We start from the raw sequence: 25,094 nt of genomic DNA, 5'->3' as shown, positions 1-25,094 counted from the left end.
AAATTGTACGTGCGGTATTGGTGTTTATTAATGAAAATACATTTATTCGAAGGTTAGGTTAGGATGTGGTATATTTCTGTTAATAGTTTAAAATTAGTGCGGATTTTTAATTGATTTACATAAAAAATATACAACATGAGTGGTAATAGCATGATCTATATTTATTCCACATCTGAATCACAGGTTGGAGTCTATTTTTTGGAATCTATTTTTTTTATGTTACAGCAATTCTTACAGGTGAGTACTAAGTTCGAGTTTAGTCGCTAAAATTAAAAATAAATCACTAAGAAAATTATAAAATTGTACGTCTTCGATACAAATTTAAATATAACTTGATGGAGAATAGCCCAAACCAAGTTTTTTATAAAGATTATTTTTTTAATGGATTATTAAAGAAAACTTGTCATGAAAATTGCGATTTTAGCCTCTAAACTCGAACTTAATGTTCAACTTAAATACTAAATGCTATACTGACAAGTGGAAATTATGTCTAATTTTATAATATTTTTTATTTCAAATATATTCTGAGAATAATTTCAAAAACGTCCCATTAGTCCATGTATATGATTCCAATAACTACAGGATGGATTTTTCAATGTGGTAAGTTTTTCTATAAACGGTATTTTGTCCGTTTTTAATAAAACCATAATTTCAATTTATTAAAAATAATTTTTTTCACTTGCAGTTAGACAGGTCTTGTAATGGTAATTTTTTGAATATTCTTACTGTTTAATGCTAATTAAGCTGATATCCTTATTGGCTCTAAGAAATACTCTTGAAAACCGTAAGTTAAAAATCAATATGAACGATAGAATTAATTAATTAATAATATTTTTCTTATATTTTGTATAACTTTGCAATTTCAGATGTTTAAAAGACAAATCCGCCCAACAAAAGTTAGCCAAAATCGATTAAATTGGACAATTCAATTGAATATAGCAACTTATGCCACATATATCTTTCATATGGATAGAAAACATGGAAATTTAAATTAATTACTTTAGTCCTATTAACATAGAATATTACTCTTTTGAAGAAGCAATTACTAACTACCGACAAGTAACTGCATCCAACGTACGAATAAAAATATTTCCTTTGTTGTATATCATAAGCCATAGTTTTGTGTAATATTATAAAATTTTTTTGAAATAAAATACTGGTGGTTATAGAAAATTGACTTGCTTTGTACGAAAATTTTCTTAGTTGTATAGAGTCTTGTTGTACCTTTGATTCCTCAATTTCTCTACTTTTTTGAAAATTATACTGACAAACAGTTTATTTCAAACCAATTTCTTAATACAGGTTTCCCAAAAAATTGTTCATTTTTCTGGATAGCAGGAATATTTTGAATGAGTTTAAGTATATTCTTCCCACAGCATAGTAATAATGAACTAAAATACGATGCAATACATGAACTAATTTATAAGAAAATCATGAACTTATCTAGATGAAAAAAATCTTTGGCGCCAAATCATGGTCATTCTTACTATGGGTTAGTTAATTTTTCATAAAAAATAGTAAACTTTTTTTTCGGTGTGTGGTCTCCCGGACCACATCCGGCTGAAATTTGGTACGTCGTGTAAGTATATGGTCTCTAACAACTATGCAAAAATTGGTCCATATCGGTCCATAATTATATATAGCCTCCATATATACCGATCCCCAGATTTGGCTTGCGAAGCCTCTAAGAGAAGTAAATTTCATCCGATCCGGCTGAAATTTGGTACATGGCGTTAGTATATGGTCTCTAACAACCATGCCAAAATTGGTTCACATCGGTCCATAATTATATATAGCCTCCATATATACCGATCCCCAGATTTGTCTTACGGAGCCTCTTGGTACAGTAAATTTCATTTGAATCAGTTGAAATTTGGTACGTGGTTTTAATATATGGTCTCAAACACCCATGCAAAAATTGGTCCACATCGGTCCATAATTATATATAGTCCCCATATAAACCGATCCCCCGATTTGGCTTGCGGAGCCTCTTGGAGGAGCAAATTCATCCGATCCGGCTGAAACTTGGTACACGGCGTTAGTATATGATCTTTAACAACTATGCAAAAATTGGTCGAAATCGGTCCATAATTATATATAGCCCCCATATAAACCGATCCCCCGATTTGGCTTGCGGAGCCTCGTGGAAGAGCAAAATTCATCGGTTGAAATTTGGTACGTGGTTTTAATATATGGTCTCAAACACCCGTGTAAAAATTGGTCGAAATCGGTCCATAATTATATATAGCCCCCATGTAAACCGATCCCCAGATTTGACCTCCGGTGCCTTTGGAGAAGCAAAATTCATCCGATCTGATTGAAATTTAGTACTTGGTGTTAGCATAGGGTCTCCAATAACCATGCAGAAATTGGTCCATATTAGTCCATAATTATATATAGACCCCATATAAGCCGATCCCCAGATTTGACTTCCCTTGCTTTTGGAGAAACAAAATTCATCCGATCTGGTTGAAAATTGGTACGTGGTGTTAGTATGTGGTATTTAACAACCATGCAAAAATGGGTCCACATCGGTCCATAATTATACATAGTCCTCATAAAAACCGATCCCCCGATTTGGGTTTGGAGCCTCTAGGAGGAGCAAATTTCATCCGAGTCAGTTGAAATTTGGTACAGTGTGCTAGTATATGGCCGTTAACAACCATGCCTAACTAGGTCCATATCGGTCTATAGTTATATATAGCCCTCAGATGAATCGATCCCCAATCACACAAGAATTGGTCCATATCATGTTCATAATTGTATATAGCCCCCATTTAAGCGACCTCCATATTTCAATCCTGGCTCTCTAAGTACCGTGGAAAATTCCATAATGATTCGTAAAAAATTGGTCCACATCGGTCCATAATTTTACATAGCCCTCATAAAAACCGATCCCCCGATTTGGGTTTGGAGCCTCTAGGAGGAGCAAATTTCATCCGAGTCAGTGGAAATTTGGTACAATGTGCTAGTATATGGCCGTTAACAACCATACCTAACTAGGTCCATATCGGTCTATAGTTATATATAGCCCTCAGATGAATCGATCCCCAATCACACAAGAATTGGTCCATATCATGTTCATAATTGTATATAGCCCCCATTTAAGCGACCTCCATATTTCAATTCTGGCTCTCTAAGTACCGTGGAAAATTCCATAACGATTCGTAATTATTTGTAGACTTACCTATACATACCTTTTTTGTCGAATATATACCACGTATGGACTAACTTACAATTTAGAAAACGATGTTAAGAAGTTTTAAGATACCTTACCATCGGTAAGTATTACCACAACTCAAGTATTTCGATTGTGGATGACAGTTTTTCCTAGAAGTTTCTACGCAATCCATGGTGGAAGGTAAGGTTAGGCTATTCAGTCCATTGTGATACCACATTGGTAAACTTCTCTCTTATCACTGAGTGCCGCCCGATTCCATGTTAAGCTCAATGACAAGGGACCTCCTTTTTATAGCCGAGTCCGAACGGCGTTCCAAATTGCACTGAAACCACTTAGAGAAGCTTTGAAACCCTCAGAAATGTCACCAGCATTACTGAGGTGGGATAATCCACCGCTGAAAAACTTTTTGGTGTTCGGTCGAAGCAGGAATCGAAACCACGACCTTGTGTATGCAAGGCGGGCATGCTAACCATTGCACCACGGTGGCTCCCATGGTGGAAGGTATATATAATTTCACCATAAGTTCAATGGAAAGTAAGCAGAGGATAATTTTCGTAAAATTCTCAAAAATAGTAAAAATAAAAAAAAATGATTTTCATCATTATTTAGTTAATTTTTGCCTTTATGAGGAAAAATTTCGTAAACGATAGTTAAAAATCCAAAAGTACCAATAATTTTTTTTTTTTTTCAAGGCTGATATCAACACTGAAAGAAGAGATTTCTTTTCTAAAGAACGAAATTTTAGACAAGCAATGTTTTCTTTAACAACAAATAAACAGCAGTAAAGAAAATCGTTGAGCTGTTTGTCATAAATTCGGCTGTATTTGCTCTTAAAGAAAATACTTTAGCTTATAAGGGAATTTCGTTTCGGAGGAAAGTATTATTTCTTTGGGTGAATGCAGGCTCACTCTTCGTCCAAATTAATTGCTTTACATATTATTACAATTTTAATATGAACTTATTGGACATTAAGATTAAGGAATTGGTATTAGTAAGTTATTGAATTGTCTCTATTTATTAACAACGCCTTATGCACTCAAAAAAATAATACTTTCCTCCCAAACGAAATTTTAGACAAACAAAGTTCGTTTCTCATTTGCTTTTCGCTGTAAGGAAGTGCACTTGGAAGAAAAGTATGTACTTTTTGTGATAAACGTTTATTCTTTTCCAGGATGTAAAAACAATTTCGTAAAGACTAACTAAAAAAAGCATTGTTTTCTTGCTAATTGAATTTTCCCTCACATCTTTCTCACTTCCACGAGGTTTTTTAGTTCTTGACGCCTTTTCCTGTATTACCAACAATGTAGAAGAAATTATACGATTTTATAAATTTTTAAAATTTTTTTTTTTACCTTTCGCCTGGACGGAGAATCGAGCCGCGGACCATGCACTTTGTAAGCCAACACACTAACCACTGAGCTATATAGCTGTTATGGTCATCAATAGATAATTATCCATATAAGTTATATTTATATAGCATAGCTTGTGGCGCCCACGAACCGAATAAACAAAGTTTATTTAACAGAAACAAACATTTAGTTTGGCACCGTGGAGCAGTGGTTGCTACGTACGACTTGCATGCCAAGGGTCGTGGGTTCGATCCCTGTTTAGACCAAAGTTTTTTTTTTCTTACACATATTCCAGATATGTTAGGAAGATTCCGAAAAAATGTTCCATATTACCTTGTACTATATTAAATGTTGAACTGTAGAATGTGTCTTATTAAAGACCTAAAGTCAGAAAAGAACAGTGTTTCATATAAACGAAATGGACTGTGTTGTTGGTTCAAAAATAACTTTTTTATTGAAAAAATAAAAATTTTGCAACAAACGAATTTTTTTGTTGATAAAAGTTTAAAATTTTCGAAGCAATTCAAAAAACTCTAACAAAAGAAAAACCTTTTCGGTACTCGTTTTCCAAACGTTTTTTTCTTTGCGTATGGAAATATAAAAAATGGAATACAACTTAGTTCAATTTTTGCACATGATTTTCCCCATAAAACAATCTACTTTTTTCTGTGTATTTTGAAGTTACTTATTGGTTGCTAAAGGATATATATTTAAAGAGATATAAGCAAAATAAGGTTTCAATATAAATATAAATATAAATATTTTGATTTTCTGAAGATTTTCTTTCTTACTTGTTTCCTCTTACCTGTGTTATCTGTGTCTTATTCTCATAATAAAAAAAATTGCAATTATTATTTGTATAAAATGGTTTATTTGTCGTATATGTGTATTGACTTTTAATGCACTCCATTAAAAAAGTATTGCCTCCATCATCACTTCATACAAAGAAATTTGCTTAAAATTTTATAAAAAAATATATATTTCAACTTAAACAAAGAAAACTAAAACACAAATCCAAAAATTAAGTCATATTAAAATTGTTTTAAAATCGATAAAAATCCTTAAAAGCTAAACAAACAAAAATAGAGATATATTTCAAATAAATTTACATCTATAAAAAGTTTCTACAAATAGATTTTTTTCATTTTAAATGTTAGCATTAAAACTAAATATTGTTCCTTTTGGGTTTTGTTAGAAAAAAGTAAGGAATCGATTTAAACTCTCATATTCTAGGACATTTTCCAGATCCAATTGAGAATTTAAACTGAAACCTTAGTTTTTAAAAACAAATCATCTTTTTTTTTTAAATTATATAATATATATAATATTATTGTATCAGTTTTATTAGTTACAAATACGCATACGTATATAATTTTTGAATTTACCATTCAATGTTTTTTTTTTTTGTGTGTTTGGAATATTTTTTTAAGATTTTTGGCCAAAAAGTATTTGAGTCAATACAAAACTGTCTATAATTAATTATTATTCCTAGTATAGCTCTTACATAGATTGATATTGGCTGGCTGGTTTCTTTTGTTTGTTTCATGCTTAGTGGTTATTGTTTTTTTTTTTTTCATTTCTTGGCTATAAAAATACAAAACTAGCATTTACGATCTGTAAATTTTCACCTTAGGTATGCATTAAAAAATACTAAATTTTATTCAATTTTTTTCTTCTTCCAATTTTAGAAAAGTTAGTCTATATTTTTGCATATTTTTCTTATGATCTTTAAGTGTTTAAAAAATTTTAGGATCCATTCATATGTTATCTTGCAATATGTTGCGTCTTACAAATTTCCATTATTAGTCTTGTTTTAAATTTAAATCTATTATTTTTTTTTTTTAATTTGAGATTATGAAACAAAAGTGTTAGCAGTACTGTTTGGTGTGATGGAGTATTTATTTATAGCTACAATTTATTTGCGTTTTTTAGGTAAAATTATATTAAAAATGTTTTGATCATTATTCCCACAATTTGTGTCGAATATCTCCAAAATCCTCCAAATCTGAAAAGTGTATTTTTTTGGAAAATTGGATTGTTCTTAGTTGTTTGTTGCATGGTTTTTAGCTACACACAAAAAAATTCTGATTCAATCACGAAATTAATTGAACCAATTAATTTTTTAATTGAAATGTCTTCAATCACGAAAATAATAGTATCAATCACAGTTTTAATTGGGCATAGAAAAATTCTTGATTAAAAAAATAATTGATTTCATTAGTAAATTTCAATTAATTTTTTAATTGATTCAATTAAAAATTTAATTGATGTTGAGTGCAAAACTCAATTAATTTTTTAATTAAAAAGGTCAATATTTTCAATTACTTTCTCAACTGGCTTAGAGTTTTTATTTGGAATAACAAATGATTATTTGAAATACATTTTTAATTATAAAATAAAAAAAAAAATTTCATCATTTTTTTTAAGTGACTTAGTGCCTGTTCATGAAACACAAAATCGAATCGACACGAATCGTTCGTCTAGATTGAAACTAAAATAACTTTTGATATATTTGCTAGAAAATCCTGAAATTTGTCATGAACTCATTATATATGATTTACTATCGAACAATGAAACAATTGGGATTCTACAGACTCTGATTTTCGGGATATCAATATGGGATTTTTGACGATTCGTTCGTCTCGAGGCAAACGAAAATTCCACGAACAGGCAGTTAGTCTTACGAATTTGATTAAAAAGTTAATTGTATCAATTAATTTTTTAATTAATAATTTTAAAATTTCAAATCATTTACTTAATTAACTTAATGTTTCTACCTTGATTAAAAAATTAATTGTATCAATTAATTTTTTAATTAAACATTTTAAAATTTTCAATCATTTACTTAATTAACCTAATGTTTCTACCTTGATTAAAAAGTTAATTGTATCAATTAATTTATTAATTGAAAACATTTTCAACTTCAATTAACTTTTTAATTGGAAATATTTTGGTGATATTTTTTTCTGTGAAACAAGATCAACTTAACGACTTGTGACTTCACGAAAAACTCACCACGAAATAAAATGTATGTTTATTTTAGACGATTAAATATCTTTAGTGCAGACAGACAAAATTTAAGTAAAATAACTCACTTCAAAAACTTATAAACACAATGTAAATAAGATTTACTAATTTTAGAAAAAAAAATATATCAAGTTTTCTTAAATTTTACCAAATATGTGAACATCTTGATTTTTGTATGGGTCTAAAGTAATTTTCGGAATTTCTCATTCCAAGAACTTCCATAAAAATACGAAATTTTCTTAAACGAGTGAAAAAATAATTATTTATAAAAGACTAGCGTAACCCGGCCCGCTTCGCTGCACCTCCCGAAGCATATTTTCGTTAACTTAGTCAATCATATCCTTCTACATTTCAAGAAAATCGGACTACTTGCTTTTTCGCTAATATACAGAAATAGGGCTGTTATGCAGATGTAAAACGGACCGGCTAAACAAACGTCGGGTAGGGGGAGTTCCCTTTCAACCAATTTTTTTAATTGTTCTGTATCCAAATCGTTGGATGATCTTCTACATGGACGAAAAATACTGTTTTTCATATATGTTTGGGTGTAAAAATTATATGTTTGGAACTCAAATTTTTTAAGACAATATTTTTAAGTGAAAGCATACAATGTTCATAAACTAGCATAACATGTTTGGCACATATATGTTAATATGTTAGAACATATTATGTTTGGGTCATAGAATGTTTGTACATATAATATGCTTGGATGCAAACATATATTAATTAAGAAATAGCATATAAACATATATGTGTTTTGAAAGAGAGACCTAGAGAGAATGCTGCAAGTAAAAAAATGGAAGTAACCAATTGGCGCCTTAAAAAAATATATCCACACAAAGAACATTTCATTAAATTTTTTTACTACCAGTGTATGCCCTAAGGTGAAACATAATATGTTAGAACAATAAATTTAAGTTTTTTACTTAAAATAGTCTAGCAGAAGCCTGTGGAAAAATCATAAAATTATGTACCGAGTTCCCATTTATCGACAATCCTCTACTTTCTATTTAAAAAAAAACGGCCAAAAGGGAACTCCCCTGCTTCGCTCCTCCCCGACCAGATATCGTAAATTCACGTACCCTATATTCATATCACAAACTGCCGAACTTCACTATTCTCCTTCCCCTACACTGATAGAAAAAGTTTCGTTATATTAACGAAATGTGTCATTAAAAGTGAGCCAATGAAACAAATTCGTTAATACAACGAAATTTTTCGTTACTATAACGAATTTTCTTTTAATTAACATAACGATTCGTACTATTAACGAATATTTTCATTGTATTAATGAAAATGTTTCGTTATTTCAATGAAATACTTTCGTTGGCTCAATTTTAATGAAATTTTCTTTGTGTGTACCAGATATAGAAAAATCATGTACCCTGTATAAATTTAATCATCTTCTCCCGAATTCAAGTAAATCGGAGAAGGTTGGATGTTGCCCTATTTTTTGTAAAAGGATGTCACTGCAAATTCCAAGAAAATCTATAAACTTTCCTTCAAGTTTCATAGTGTGGGGCAAGGAGAAGGTTCCCGTCCAAATACCCAAAAATCAAGTACATCATATTGATTTCATAACCTTCCCCTACGGCCTTTGTAAATTTCAAGTAACCTTGAGAATTATAGTTTTATTTCGGTTTTAAAGGAGGTCTCCCTCCTCGTCCCAATATCGAAAAATGTTATAGCGTATGTTGTGTAGACGTCCCAGAAAATCTCAATCAAATTATAAGCCAAATTATTAAACAGCAGGGCAAGGGAAGGCCCCTCTTCCCTTCCAAATATCACAAAATCAGATATCTTCTTCTGTAAATTTCTAGTAAATTGAAAAAGTTTAATTGTTTCACGGTATGTACTTCAGGAGAAATGAAGTCTCCCCGTGCCCTTCTATTTTTATCCGACCAAATACTAAAAAAAATCAAATACCTCATATAAATTTCATAATCTCCCCCAAGTTCTTCGCAAAATTTCAGTAAGTCGACAAATTTTAGTTTTTCACTGTACTGTAAAGGGGGCCCCCTTCCAGTGTTGCCAGGTTGGGGGTTTTCCCCCAAAATTTAGGGGTTTTTTACACGTTTAGGGGGATTTTTAGGGGTAACATTTATTTAGGGGTAAACAATTATTTTAGACCCTATAAAGTGGAGCAATTTTCAACCAAATTTGGAACAATTCTTGCATGAATTTTGAAAAAAAAAATTAGGGAAGTCAACCCATGTTCTTAAATACAAGCAAGTAAGCAATGACATTCTGTTTTCAACGCTTCTGTTGCAGGGGCATTTTTAGTATTTGATACAATTAAAAACAAATTAAGAAATGGTATTGTAACATTAAATTATTGGTCTCATAATTTCACACCTACAATTTCGAATAATGTATATATTTACTGAACTTATATTTTTGTTTATTTTTTATTTCTATTATTTATACTTTATAAGCCGTTGTTTTAATTAATTTGATTTGAAAGATTTATACATTGAATTATATTGATATACATTTTGTATTATTATACCCATAGAAAAATTACTTTCCTCAGGAACGAAATTTTAGACAAATAAACCCGAATTTGTGAAAAGTGGTATAATGATGTTATCTACTGATTTTTATTTACTTCAAAAGAAATTTTGTTCTTCAGAAAAAAAATGTTTCAGTATATATATTTGTGTTAAATCTAATTTAATTTAAAGTGTATCACTGCAGGATTTTTTAACGAAATTTGGGACACCTTTTTGACTTATTAACATTCTTAAATTTTTTGGTGGTTTTTGAAAAAAGTCTAGACCAATTTAGGGGTTTTTTTCTTAAGATTTGGGGGGAAGAATCAAAAATCACCTGGCAACACTGCCCCCTTCCTCGACCAAATATCGAAAAATAAAGTAGCTGTCCTTTGCCTAGACGCACCCTTCAACCTTCTCTGAAAATTTCAAGCAAAACGAATAATTTTGTTCCAATTTTCAAAAAGTCGGGCTAGGGGGAGGTCCCCCTTCCCGTCCAAATATTAAAAGATCAGGTACCCCATAATAAATTCATAACCTCTCTGTAAATCTCAAGTAAATCAGAGAAACTGTGTTTTTTACTGTACTTTAAACAAAAATCGTATTAAGGGGTGATCCACCTCCGCCACCAAATATGGAAAAATAAAGTAGCGGGTCATTGTCTAGACATCACCCCTAACCTTCCTTGGAAATTTCACCCAAATCGGAGAACTTTGGCCCAATTTTGAAAAAGACGGGCAAGGGGGATGTCCCCTCTCCCACGGGATATAAAAAAATGAGGTACCCTATTTTCACCACATGATTACCCTCTACATTCGCCGAACATTTTTCATTTGAAAAAATAAAACTATTTTATAACAAAAGCAACTGCGATGAGTTCAAATTACACCCAGAGAAGGAATATGATCACCTCAAACATGTTTTAAGAGCAAAATGTTATTTTTGGGTGGTGACCATGTAACATGGTTTTCGCAACCATGTTATTTTCTCGCAAATCATGTATCTGATTTCGGCAAGCAGGTTATATTTGACGAGAAAATAACATTTTAGTGACAAACATATTACATGGTCACCATACAAAAATAACATTTTGCTCTTGAAACATGTTTGAGGTGATCATATTCCTTCTCTGCGTGTATAAATTTTTTAATGTGCGCTATATGTAAAAAAGATTCCCGCTTTTCCGTTAAAACTTTTCTTGAATTTTCTGTATCTATAAAACTCACAGAACCCTAGACCTTTCCAACGAATGCAAAACCGTAGATCGGTTCGTGCGTTCTGGAGTTGGATCAGAGATGGTGCTGTATACAAAAAAAATTCCCTGCTTTTCCGTTGAAATTTTTGTTGAATTTTCTTTGCTATAAACCTCACGAAGCCCAAGTCCTTTCCAACGAATGCAAAAGCATGAAAATCGGTTAATGCGTTCTGGAGTTATTGCGTCAGGAAGGAAAACCCGACTTATTTTTTGTATATTAGAAGATATTCTTGAGTTTTTGGAGTAATATTTACTTATTTTTTTATCATATAAACGTTTGTAATATATTTTAGTTAAACAGTTCTAAAATTAACCGACATTTTTCTAGGTGGTGGATTCACTTTTTGTTTGACTGAGAGAAAAAAAAATGTTACGAAAAAAAAGAATGTAGGTGAGATCGATTCGATATCTTTTAAAATTCCAAAGTCTAATACTTTCGGACATTAAACTTTGTTATATATGTAGAATTTTGCAGACTGCAGTAAAGAAAAAATTTCCTTGAAAAATTGCTCCAAATGCTAAATATTTTATGAATTAATGGAGATATACACTCTTTTTAGCAAAAAAGGAAATGTCATGCAAATTGCAACATAATTGCGGATTTGGTAGCCATAAATAAATTTCACATACCCGTTGTAACAAATTTAATTTTTTTAAGGTTAGCACCTAACTCAGCCGATGGACCTACTAGGTACTAAAAAGCATGTAAACTTGAAGATAAATAAGCTTATACAAAAGTTCCCGAATTATTATAAATATACACAAAAAATACGTTTGGAACCACTAACAAAAAAAATATTTGTTGTCTTCCATCATGAAATTCATTAATCCAATTATTTTTTTTAATTAATTAATCACCAACGTCATTGAATTGTTCGATTAAAAATTTGTTAAATCAATTAAGTTTTTAATTGAACATTTTTTAAAATTAAACAAAAATATAATTGGATAAATATTGGTAATATTTTTTCTGTCTGTGCATCTCTAGATAGACTCTGAATTTCATGACCATCAAAAATCGTATCAACTTAATTAAGTTCCAGACATTATAAACACACAGAAAAAAATTTCACGAACATTTTTCCAATTAAAATCTTAATTGAGTTTTAAAAAATATTCAATTAAAAATTTAATTGAATCAACAAATTTTATAATTGAAATAAAAATCAATCACACAAATTAATAGTATCAATTAATTTTTTAATTGACTGTCAATTAATTTTTTAATTGATACTATCATTTCTGTGATTGAAGACATTTCAATTAAAAAATTAATTGGATCAATTAATTTCGTGATTGATTCAGAAAAAAATTTTTGTGTGCCGATATATAAGGCAAGTATGCCGCTTATTCTGTTTGGTAGAGTGTGAATAGAAATAAAAAATTATTTTATTTAATATTGTTTACAAAAAAAAAATTGTTCGCGAAAAATTTTCAATTAAAATTTTAATTGAGTTTTAAAAAATATTCAATTAAAAATTTAATTGATTCAACAATTTTTTTAATTGAAACAAAAATCAATCACACAAATTAATAGTATCAATTAATTTTTTAATTGGATCAATTAATTTTTTAATTGATTTCTAATTAATTTCTGTGATTGAAGACGTTTCAATTAAAAATTAATTGGGTCAATTAATTTCGTGATTAAATTAGAAAAAAATTTTGTGTTCTATTCCATTCACTCAATTTTTAGTTTATTTTTTTATTTAAAATTTTAGTTTTATTTATTTATTTGTATCAAAATTGTAGTTTAAATATTAATTTTAGTTTTATTTCACAGAAAACAATTCACCAACATATTTCCAGTTAAAAAGTTGATTGAAGTTGAAAATTTTTTCAATTAATATATTAATTGATACAATTAACTTTTTAATCAACATAGAAACATTAAGCTAATTATGTCAATGATTAAACATTTCAAAATTTTTAATTAAAAAATTTATTGATACAATTAACTTTTGAATCAAACTCGATAGACTAAGTCACTTAAAAAAAGTGATTGACATTTTTTAATTTTTAAATAAAAATTTATATCAAACTATCCATTTTTAATTGTAATTTTGATATTAATTTAAATTTAAATTTTACTTTTATTTTTATTTTTAATTTTAATTTAAAATTTATGTTAATTGAGTATGATATAATTTAATAGGTATTAATTGTATGTAATTTATTTTAGTTTAATGTAGCTTGATTTAGATGGAGTAATTTAATATAATTTAATTTAGCCTAAGCCAATTTATATATATTTATCCCTCTATAAATGTATTTAGAGTCAAATGTAATCAATACCCAGTAAAATTATTGTAGCCAAAAAAGCAATAAAAATGTTACTTTTGGATCCGGGAGTCGTGCAAAATTTACTCGGAAGCAATGAATTTTACAAGGGCTTATCGTAAGGCAGAAGTCATCTTTTTAAGAATCCGTTGCATTGAATTTGCATTTCAGTATTTTTGATTTCATGTTAATGAAATAAGGAAACACTTAAAAAAATTATGTTTTTAAAATTGTTGTTTTTTTTTTTACAATTTTATAATGCATTTTTTTAATGCATTCTAAAGCTGTCTGGAACGTTTGATATCAAATATTTTCAAAAATTCGCAGTTTTTCTGGAATGGATTTAGCATTTTATACGGCAAAATCAAAATAATTTGTACCATTTTAAATTTCGCATTAAAAATATGAAAAAATCGTGTTCTAAAAAAATTGGCTAAAATTAACTTCCTGTGCAGTTAAAATAAAGAACATCTTTGGGAGGACATTTTTGGAAGTACTTTTAAAGTTATGCCTTTAGAAGAACTTCCAATTTTTTTTTTGCTGGGTTAGGAAAGAACTTACAATATTTTACTGGGTAGTTTATTGCTTAATTAGCTCATATAGGAAGTTGATTTAAATATAAAGCGAGATAGCATAAGAGTGTGGCCAGGCCAGTATGGCCCATCTTCGAATCTGATTCAAGTTGGTTTAAAACGTGTAAATTAATCTCACAGGCGGGTGGACGTATAGGAGACATTCAAATCGGAATTTAATCCAAACTTACTTTCCATTTGCTGACACAAATTATAGATGTTTGGTGTACAGCTTTCGTACACGGATAGAGAAACATTTATAATATTAATGAAATGTGTCATTAAAATTTTGTCAATGTCAAACAAATTCATAAATATAACGAAATTTTTCGTTATTATAACGCATTTTGTGCTAAACAATGGAATTCTGCTAAACAATGGAACTATTCGTACTATTAACGTAAAAGTCCATTGTCTTAATGAAAATGTTACGTTACATCAATGAAAAATATCATTGGCGAAATTTTAATGATTTTTTTTCTGTAGTTATAAACAAAATGAATACTTAAAAAACAAGCAATTGACATATTTCCTATCACACCAAACAATAAAAACTAAAACACTTTTAATTTTATGGCTTTTAAAATGTATCCACATATTACAATCCCCGTACCTTCCCCCACGCTTCATGTCTTCAATTCCCCACAAACCCTTTAAAGTAATCAATTTTTTTTTGATATTTCATTTTGTTGCGGTTTTCTTAGGCTTAGGATTAGACTTTATCTGATGTGTGTAAAAAATAACTAAGAAGGGTCCTACCTCCAAAAACTCCCTTCTTTAGACGGTTATAGCTCATTGGCTTTCTTCTATCTTTCCATCGTCATTATCATCATCATCATCGACTACTTACGACACAATATTCTTATAATAGGAAGGCTTCTTTTGATTCTCTTTGATGACATAAAATCCTTTAGGTTTACCATTTCCTGAAAAATATTTATTGAAACTATTCTTATTGACGGTATTGGCCGGAGCATAATATGAAGGCGATTTGCGTTTTAATGACTTTTTATAGCTCATCATAGTGTCATGATGATGATGATGATTATAGGATTTCTCAAACGATTCATTCTCCCATGGCTTGTACCATGTGGGTATATTGTGAATATCGATCAGTTCTTCGACTTTGTGGGGCTCCACATTGGATACACTGGGGAAACGTTGATGTTTATCTTCGAGTATTTTCTTAATGACTGGTAAATTCCAATGGTAAATGCGTCCTGGTTTGCCATTTGAGTTGAAAGGGAAGGAGACCTAAAAGACATAAAAAAACACACAAACATTAAACAAAGTTAGTTTCAAATTGCAAAAACAAAACAAGTCCTTTTGATTTGATCTTGATTGTCTGGGAGAAGTCAAAGGTCCTAAAACTTGCTTTAATTCATATTTGAATAGTCTTTTTTTTGGCATGCGACAAATATGTATGGAATTTTATTTGCAAATACTAATTAGTGTCATGTTGCTGCCTTTTTGTCGATATCATCGTCACTAAGCTTCCAATGGCATATGTCATGAGACATAATCTCAGTCATCATTAACCAATACAAATAGTTCTTTACACTCGAAAAAAAAAACCTAAAACCTTTTAAAAAGTAAATGACGTACGAGTTACAGAAAGAGGTGGAGATATTGGAAATTCTTCAATATGTGGAATTGAACCCAGCAGAAAATATTTCATCTCGCGATGCTATAGTGTAAGGGAAACTATTATGACATTAACTTATACAGTTGTATCCATCATGTATGATTCTTGTGGACGATGTCCCTTTAAAATTGCGATACAATCACTATTAACATACACAAATGCCAATCAGAAGCAATATGGATGCAAAACAAATACATCTTTGTCTTGCGTTAATACTATCCTATGCAAGAAGTCAGCTATAAATTATTGCGCGTTAAAATCCTATTATTGCAATTTTGTCGTATAATTTTGTAATGAAAATTGCTTTCAAATTTGAGCATTCTAAATGCGCATTAACAGGTTGGCTGATAAGTCCCCGGTCTAACAACGAAAAGCACATTTTTTGTCAAAATTCGTTTTTATTATTCAACATAGTTCCCTTCAAGAGCGATACAACGATTATAACGACCTTCCAATTTGTTAATACCAGTACTCCTTCGGTTTTGCCTAAAAATAGGCCTCAGTTTCGGCGATCCCCTCTTCATTGCAGTCAAATTTTCCCCTGCGAGCATCTTTTTGAAGTCTGAGAACAAGAAAAAGTCGCTGCACGCTCACAAAAAATCGCTTCTGTAACATATACTCCCAAACATATTTTGCTTCAAGCATATATATTTTTGGGTATTGCCCAAACATTTATATGTTTGATCTCTTCCAATATATAATATGTTTGAAAGCATATTGGTCTAAACAATATATGTTTGGGTAGTCTAAGTTCCAAACATTTTGTATTTTTGCATCCAAATTCAATAATGTTGTCTTCCAAAAAACAATATGTTATTATGTGAACATATAATATGTTTGGAAGCATTTTGCACCCAAAAATATTATATGCTTAAAAAAATTCTCCCAAACAATATTGTGCTCAACATTTTATTTATTTATTTATATATTTACAATCATAATGAATTATGAAAATAAACAGGTAATATAGGTGCTAACAACATAGGTTTTCGACCTGAATGCTCAAAATTTTGTTTCTGCCCAATTGTATATTCCCCCACATCTTTCTCACTCCCACGAGATTTTTTAGTTCTTAGCTTCTTTTTCTGTAATACAAACATTGTAGAAGAAATTATTCAATTGTATGGTTTTTTTTTTATTTTAATTTTACCTTTTGCCGGACGGGGATTCGAACAGCGGACCACACAGTTTGTAAGGATCAAAGAAGTAGCTGATCAATTGCCCAAGGAAAAATAAAATGTTAATTTTGTAATAACAAACAACAACCACCAACTTAATTCAATATCGCTCCCTGTTAAATAGCGCTCCAAGCTACTAAACACATATATTTTTATAGGCTATTTCTAAATTAATATATGTTTGCATCCAAGCATATTATATTTACAAACATTTTATGTCCCAAACATAATATGTTCTAACATATTAACATATATGTCCCAAACATGTTATGCTAGTTTATGAACATTATATGCTTGCACTCAAAAATATTGTGTTTAAAAATTTGTGTTCCAAACATATAATGTTTATAGCCAAACATATGAAAAACAGTCTTTTTCATCAGTGTGGGGCCAGATCTGGAGAATACGGTGGGTGGGGAAGCAATTCGAAGCCCAATTCATGAATTTTTGCCATCGTTCTCAATGACTTGTGGCACGGTGCGTTGTCTTGGTGAAACAACACTTTTTTCTTCTTCATATGGGGCCGTTTTGCCGCGATTTCGACCTTTAAACGCTGCAATAACGCCATATAATAGTCACTGTTGATGATTTTTCCCTTCTCAAGATAATCGATATCGACGGAAAAACTCGGGTGTATTACGAGTTAACAGCTGCAAGCACCGCACAGAAACATCAACACGCTGTTGTTTTTGGTCAAATGTGACCTCGCACGGCACCCATTTTGCACAGAGCTTCCGCATATCCCAATATTGATGAATGATATGACCAACACGTTCCTTTGATATCTTTAAGGCCTCTGCTATCTCGATCAACTTCATTTTACGGTCATTCAAAATCACTTTGTAGATTTTTTGATGTTTTCGTCGGTAACCACCTCTTTCGGGCGTCCACTGCGTTCACCGTCCTCCGTGCTCATTTCACCACGCTGGAATTTTTTATACCAATCAATTATTATTGATTTCCCTGGGGCAAAGTCCGGAAACTCATTATCAAGCAAAGATTTTGCTTCCACCGTATTTTTTCCTTTCAGAAAACAGTATTTTATCAAAACACGAAATACTTTTTTTTCTGTTTTTTTCACAATAACAAAAGTTGCTTCACAAAAGACGATCTATCTCACAAACTAATAGACTTACAGACGTCAAATTTCGACACGAATCATTTGAAGCTTGGTACTATATAAAAATAATATGCATTTAATACTAGCGACGCCATCTACATATGTGTCAGACCGGAGACTTATCAGCCAATCTGTTAGTGCACTCTTAGAAAAATATGTTTTTCATATGTTCCGATATAAACAAAATGTGTGTCAGGCACAATTTTTAAACACAATATTTTTAAGTACAAACATGTAATGTTCCTAAACTATCACTAAATGTTTGGGACACATATGTTAATATGTTAGAATATATTATGTTTGGTGCATGAATTTTTCATATAAATAATATGTGAATATGAAAGAGAATAGTTAGTTTTTCAAAAATATTTTTATTTCTCAATATAATCTCTTGAAACTTCAATACATTTAGTCCAGCGCTTTTCTAGCAATTCTATCCCTTGATTAAAATAGTTTTCCTCAAGGTCTTCAAAATAGTGGTTTACAACTGTAATTGCATCTTTATTTGATGTAAAAGTCACTTGGAGCTAAATCAGGAGAATCAGGTGGGTAGTCAAGCAACTCGTACTTTAATTCGTTGATTTTAGCCATTGTTAAAACACTCTTGTGCTCTGGTGCTTTGTCTTGATGAAAAAGTATTTTTTTTTGTGTTGTAAGCCAGGACGTTTTTCTCAAATTTGTACATTTAATTGATCCAAAAGGTTGCAATAGTACTCTGAATTTATTGTTTTACCCTTTTGCAGATAGTCAATCAATAAAATACCTTTGAAGTCCAAAAAAAAAAAACGATTGCCATAACCTTACCAGCCGATTGAATTGTTTTTGCCTTCTTTGGGGAACTTCCTCCAGCTTCAGTCCTTTGTTTGGAGTGTTCTTTTTTCTCTGGAGTATAGTGTTATGAAACGACGCTTAAAATCCATTTTATTTCGCTTAAAACTATCCAAACAAGCTTGAGAAGTGTTCATTCTTATGCGTTTTTGATCGACTGTTAACAAATGCGGCACCCATCTTGCAGAAAGCTTTTTCATCTGTAGTTCTTCATGCAAAATTAAATGGGCTCGATCATTTGAGATGCCCGTGATATTAGCAATTTCACGCACTTTTATTCGTCGATCATTTAATACCATATCATGCACTTTGGCTACAATTGCTGTTGTTGTTGCTGCTGTTCTTGGACGTCCACTAGGTGGTTCATCTTCAATGCTTGTACGACCACGTTTAAATTCAGCAACCCATTTTTTACTGTTGCATATGAAGGAGCACTTAGCAGACATGCTAACCACTGCTCCACGTGGCCAACAAATGTATGTTTCTGTTAATAATGTTATGTTTGCATGGGCTGCATGCATGGCAATTATCACAATGGACTGAATAGTCTAAGTGAGCCTGAATCTTAATCGGGCTGCCACTTTAACCTATGGGCGCTGCAAACTATGCTATATAAATGTAACTTATAACGATAATTGTCTACTGGTGACTAGAACAGCTACGTAGTCCAGTGGATAGTGTGTTGGCTTACAAACTGTATAGTCCTCGGTTCGATTCTCCGTCCAGTGTGATCATACCTAGTGTGATCATACCTAGTGTGTGATCATACCTAGTGTGATCATACCTAGTGTGTGATCATACCTAGTGTGATCATACCGTAAGACAGCTCATTTCTGTAGCAAGTATTGTAACACTCGCAACCAAAGATAATAAAAGAGGAAGATGGGAGATTGGCTACTGAGCTCATCAAACCATTTACCACATTAGTTTAATACTCGAACCAAACGCGTATACGACAAGTATTGACATAGCATTAAAATTCACATAAAAAGAAATTAAGAGCACGAAATAAATATCCATAAATGGGAAAATGTAATTTTTGTTGTTGTTGCCTAAAATTTATCATTGTTTCATTAAGAAAATTAAATTTTTCATTTAAAAAATAAGAACTAAAAACAACTAAAATGTTACAAACATGTATTAAACTAATCTGGTAAATGCAACATTTGGTATGACGCAAGCCAATCTCCCATCTTCCTCTTTTATTATCTTTGCTCGCAACAATGTTAGGCCTTGAATAAATACTTATGTATGTATAAAAGCGATCCTATCAATTTTTATACCCACCACGGGGTGACGGGGGTATACTAAGTTTGTCGGAACGGAATTGTAACACCTCGAAATATCGATTTCCGACTATATAAAGTATATATATTCTTGATTAGGGAGAAATTCTAAGACGATATAAGCATGTCCGACTGGCCGCCTGTCTGTCTGTTTTAGTCACGCTACAGTCTTCAATAATGGAGTTATCGAAATTTGGCACAGAATCGTCTTTTGTCTGCACGCAGGCCAAGTTCAAAGATGGGCTATATCGGTCCAGTTATTGATATAGTTCCCATACAAAACCGATCACCCGATTTGGGATCTTGGGCTTATAGAAACTAGAGGTGTGCACGTGAGTAATAGTTTACTCACGCTCACGCACACTGACGACTGAAAAATCGTACTCACGCACACTCACGCACGATATTTTTTGGTAGGCCTCACGCATACGCACACTCACGAAAAGAAAATTTGTACTCACGCACGAAAAGGTCGTGACTCACGAAAAATATCGCGACTCACGAATAATTTTATGATTAATTTACCTTACCGAAGTGTCTGAAAACATGAGCATTACTAAAATCGAGAGTGTTATTAAACTCTTAACATACCAGGTGTCACTACACAGAAAAAAATATAACCAAAATATTTCCAATTAAAAAGTTAATTGAAGTTGAAAATTTTTTCAATTAATAAATTAATTGATACAATTAACTTTTTAATAATGATAGAAACATTAAGTTAATTAAGTCAATGATTGAAAATTTTAAAATTTTTAATTAAAAAATTAATTGATACAAGTAACTTTTTAATCAAATTCGGAAGACTAAGTCAGTTAAAAAAGTGATGAAAATTTTTTTAAAATTTTTAATTAAATTTTTTTTTTCAAACAATCAATTGTTAATCCGTATAAAAATTCTAAGCCAATTCAAAATGTAATTGAAAATAGTTACCTCTTTTAATTACTAAATTAATTGAGTTTTGCAATCAACATCAATTAAATTTTTAATTGAATCAATTAAAAAATTAATTGAAATTTGGTAATGAAATCAATAAATTTTTTAATCAAGAATTTTTTCTATGCCCAATTAAAACTCTGATTGATACTATCATTTTCGTGATTGAAGACATTTCAATTAAAAAATTAATTGGATCAATTAATTTCGTGATTGAATCAGAAAAAAATTTTTTTGTGTGTAAAATTGTAATTGAATTTAACTCTTAAGGGTTTTATGTTGGTGAGCAGGAATATTTTTGTGAGTGGAATTCGTTACTCACGCACACTCACGAAGATATTATTTTCGTGACTCACGCTCACGCACGACATTTTGATTTGTTAATCACGCTCACGCACGACTCACGCACGACTCACGCACGAATCACGAAAATTTTCGTGAGTCACGACAATTTCGTGTCACGTGCACACCTCTAATAGAAACCGTAGTTTTTATCCGTTTTTCTGAAACTGGAAATCTAGAAGTATTATAGGATCATAAAAAAGTGTGCCGAAAATGGTGGTTATCGTGCCATGTTTTGATATAGCCCCCATATAGACCGATCTCCCGATTTTATTTTACGTAGTTTTTATCCAATTTGCCTGAAATTGGATATCTGGAGGTATTCCAGGACCATAAAGAGGTGTGCCGAAAATGGTGATTATCGGACCATGTTTTGGTAAAGCTCCCATATAGACCATTCTCCCGATTTTACTTTTTAGGTTTCTAGAACCCTTAGTTTTTATCCCATTTGCCTGAACTTGAACATCTGGAGGTTTTTAGGACTATAAAAAGGTGTGACGAAAATGGTGATTATCGGACCATGCTTTGATATAACCCCCATATAGACCGATCTCCCGATTTTACTTCTTGGGCTTCAAGAATACGTAGTTTTTATCCAATTTGCCTGAAATTGGAAATGTAGCGGTATTCTAAGACCATAAAGAGGTGTGGCGAATATATTGTGAATCGGTACAGTTTTTGATATAGCTCCCTTATAAACCGACCCTCCGATTTGAGGTCTAGATTCTAGAACCACAATTAGATGTGCTGAATATTGTGTGTATCCCTCCATGTTTTTGGCATATCCCCCATTAAAGCGATCTCCCGATTTAACTCCTAGGGTTTCTAGAAATTGTAGATTTTTTCCGATTTGCCTCAAATTGAATATATACAGGCATTTTAGACCCCCAAAAAAGGGTATATGATTTAGTTTTTATCGGCGCATTTGGTAAGGCCTCCATATAGACCGATTTCAAATCTGGGGGTACAGAAGGTGCACTGATCATGAAAATTGCTTGAAACTGAATGTAAAATTTCCAGATTTTACTTCTCGTAATCTGTCGAACGCAGTTTGGTCTTCATGCAACTTTATTGAACTTATTGAATTGTACTGAATTGAAACGTATTGAATTGTAATGAATTGAAATTTATTGAATTGAAATGTATTGAATTGAATTGAATTGTATAATTCTATAAAAATCACTTCTAGTTTGTAAAGCAATGAATAAAGAACAATACAACACTGAATTAAGATTTTTGTAATGACGATTGGCAACTTTTTTATCTTTTTTATCCGCTCTTATTTTATAAGAGGGTTCCTGTCATGTAAAACAGGAAATCTCCTTCTTCTTGCCGTTTGATTGTCAACCAGAACACATCGTTGCCTCTCGTCGCCCATAGGAATCTCTCTCGTCTCTCAACCATAATAAATGTAAGTGACACAAAATCCCACCTGTTTCAATTTGGGTTGCCGGGAGTATTTCGTCGGAGCAACTTGAGGTATTTTCTAGAGTTCCCAACTTTAACTTATTTTATCTATTGGAACCTAAGTTCCACTCACCAACCAAGCACTGGTGTTGTCATGAACCTAAGTTCTTTGTTATTGAAAAACATTCGGTGTCTTGACGAAACTTAGTTCACCTCTAAATCTCGCCAATAGGCAGATTACAGAAAGATAAGTATAATCTTCATAATCTTTTAATTAATTGGGGTAAAATTATACAGATTTTAGACTTAAAATCAAGGCGTTATTTCATAATTTTCTTCCACATTTACAAGAGATGTTTATGATTCCTCTAATACTCAAACAAAAATGGTTCTTATAAATCCAAAATCCAGATCTAGTATGCATAGGTATAATCTTTACATTTATCTTCGGGAAGCGTACTGGTTAAATAGATCTGCTTGGGAAAATATGTGTCATCAAGCCCCCCTGAAATTTTCATAGGATTATATTTGATTCATGGTGGTGGATATTTAAGATTCGGCCCGGCCGAACTTACTTCTGTATATACTTGTTGATATTTGGTATTGTCTAAAAGAAGATTCGACTTTGACTTTTCATAGCTACGATAGAAATTTTGTTTCTTTTGCATTTTCCATTTCTTTTTCAACGGATGCAAAAGTTTAAATTTTCGTCTTTAAAAAGTTCGTGTTTTGTGTCTTATCTAAAATTACGTTTGTGAAGAGTTAGTTTGTATGCACGGACAACGAAATGTGATGCTGGGTCTATCATCGATATTTGTTTGCATTGTAGACATACAATAAACCACTGTGTAATTTGGGCCATACAGTTATTACTCGTATGTAAAATTGAAGTATGCCCCTTCTAATCAATTACAAATTTCCCATAAAGTTTATTTACTTAGCCGCATATTTTCTGAGTGTATGGGTAACCCCATGAATATCCGATGAATGCTGTTGCATCTCCATTGACCAAATGAATGAGATCAGTGTTGTGCTTCACATTTCCAGTGGTGTTACAAATTTTTAATTAAAGCTGTCCAATGATAACCATCAAGTTTGCATTCATTTTAATTTATGAGGACAATAAACCGGGAATGACCACATCATCATCCTCATGGACTATACATTACACTGTTGCATCATTCTGGTTGCTTCTTGTTATCTAAACTAATTTTTGTGTGTATACTGTCGTTTGAAGATTGATTTAAATGCTATTTGACCATGTATTGAGGTCAATTTAAATTTTATGTGCACGATTGGGCCAACAATTTATCGGAATGAGGAAATTAAGTCAATGATGTGTAGTCTCCAAGACAAATGGAACTTACTTCGCCTCTAGACGATTAAACCATTCAAACAAAATTCTTGTTGAGATACCAAGTTTTAAGGCGAATCACTTAACTATAAGGACAAAACGACATCATTGAAAAGACGTTGGCTGATAAGTCCCCGGTCTAACAAAGAAAAACATTTTTTTTTTGTCAAAATTCGTTTTTATTATTCAACATTGTTCCCTTCAAGAGCGATACAACGATTATAACGACCTTCCAATTTTTTGATACCATTTTGGTAGTACTCCTTCGGTTTTGCCTCAAAATAGGCCTCAGTTTCGGCGATCACCTCCTCATTGCAGCCAAATTTTTTCCCTGCGAGCATCCTTTTGAGGTCTGAGAACAAGAAAAAGTCGCTGGGGGCCAGATCTGGAGAATACGGTGGGTGGGAAAGCAATTCGAAGCCCAATTCATGAATTTTTGCCATCGTTGTCAATGACTTGTGGCACGGTGCGTTGTCTTGGTGGAACAACACTTTTTTCTTCTTTATATGGGGCCGTTTTGCCGCGACTTCGACTTTCAAACGCTCCAATAACGCCATATAATAGTCACTGTTGATGGTTTTTCCCTTCTCAAGATAATCGATAAAAATTATTCCATGGGCATCCCAAAAAACAGAGGTCATTACTTTACCAGCGGACTTTTGAATCTTTCCACGCTTCGGAGACGGTTCACCGGTCGCTGTCCACTCAACCGACTGTCGATTGGATTCAGGAGTGTAGTGATGGAGCCATGTTTCATCCATTGTCACATATCGACGGAAAAACTTGGGTGTATTACGAGTTAACAGCTGCAAACACCGCTCAGAATCATCAACACGTTGTTG

The 25,094-nt window shown here is 31.7% G+C and overlaps 1 protein-coding gene and 1 long non-coding RNA gene across 5 annotated transcripts in view; one reads left to right on the top strand and one right to left on the bottom strand.

Annotated features, from left to right (window-relative positions):
- The first annotated feature begins 250 nt into the window (after positions 1 to 250).
- On the top strand, positions 251 to 1,111 carry LOC142242948 (uncharacterized). Its single transcript, XR_012724267.1, has 2 exons — positions 251 to 784; positions 867 to 1,111. It is a non-coding gene; the product is annotated as an uncharacterized LOC142242948 (long non-coding RNA).
- A 12,226-nt stretch (positions 1,112 to 13,337) lies between these two features.
- Positions 13,338 to 25,094, bottom strand: part of LOC142222266 (uncharacterized) — a 129,192-nt gene continuing 117,435 nt past the window's right edge. For all 4 annotated transcript variants that reach the window (XM_075292299.1, XM_075292298.1, XM_075292301.1 and 1 more), the window contains exon 5: positions 13,338 to 15,410. In XM_075292299.1, coding sequence (XP_075148414.1) covers positions 15,003 to 15,410 — 408 coding nt within the window. In that variant the 3' untranslated portion in view covers positions 13,338 to 15,002. The remainder of the gene's footprint in view (positions 15,411 to 25,094) is intronic.

Source organism: Haematobia irritans, chromosome 1 (genome assembly GCF_050003625.1).
Source record: "Haematobia irritans isolate KBUSLIRL chromosome 1, ASM5000362v1, whole genome shotgun sequence".
Classification (NCBI taxonomy): Eukaryota; Metazoa; Arthropoda; class Insecta; order Diptera; family Muscidae; genus Haematobia; species Haematobia irritans.
This window is presented reverse-complemented; position numbering and strand designations above follow the sequence as displayed.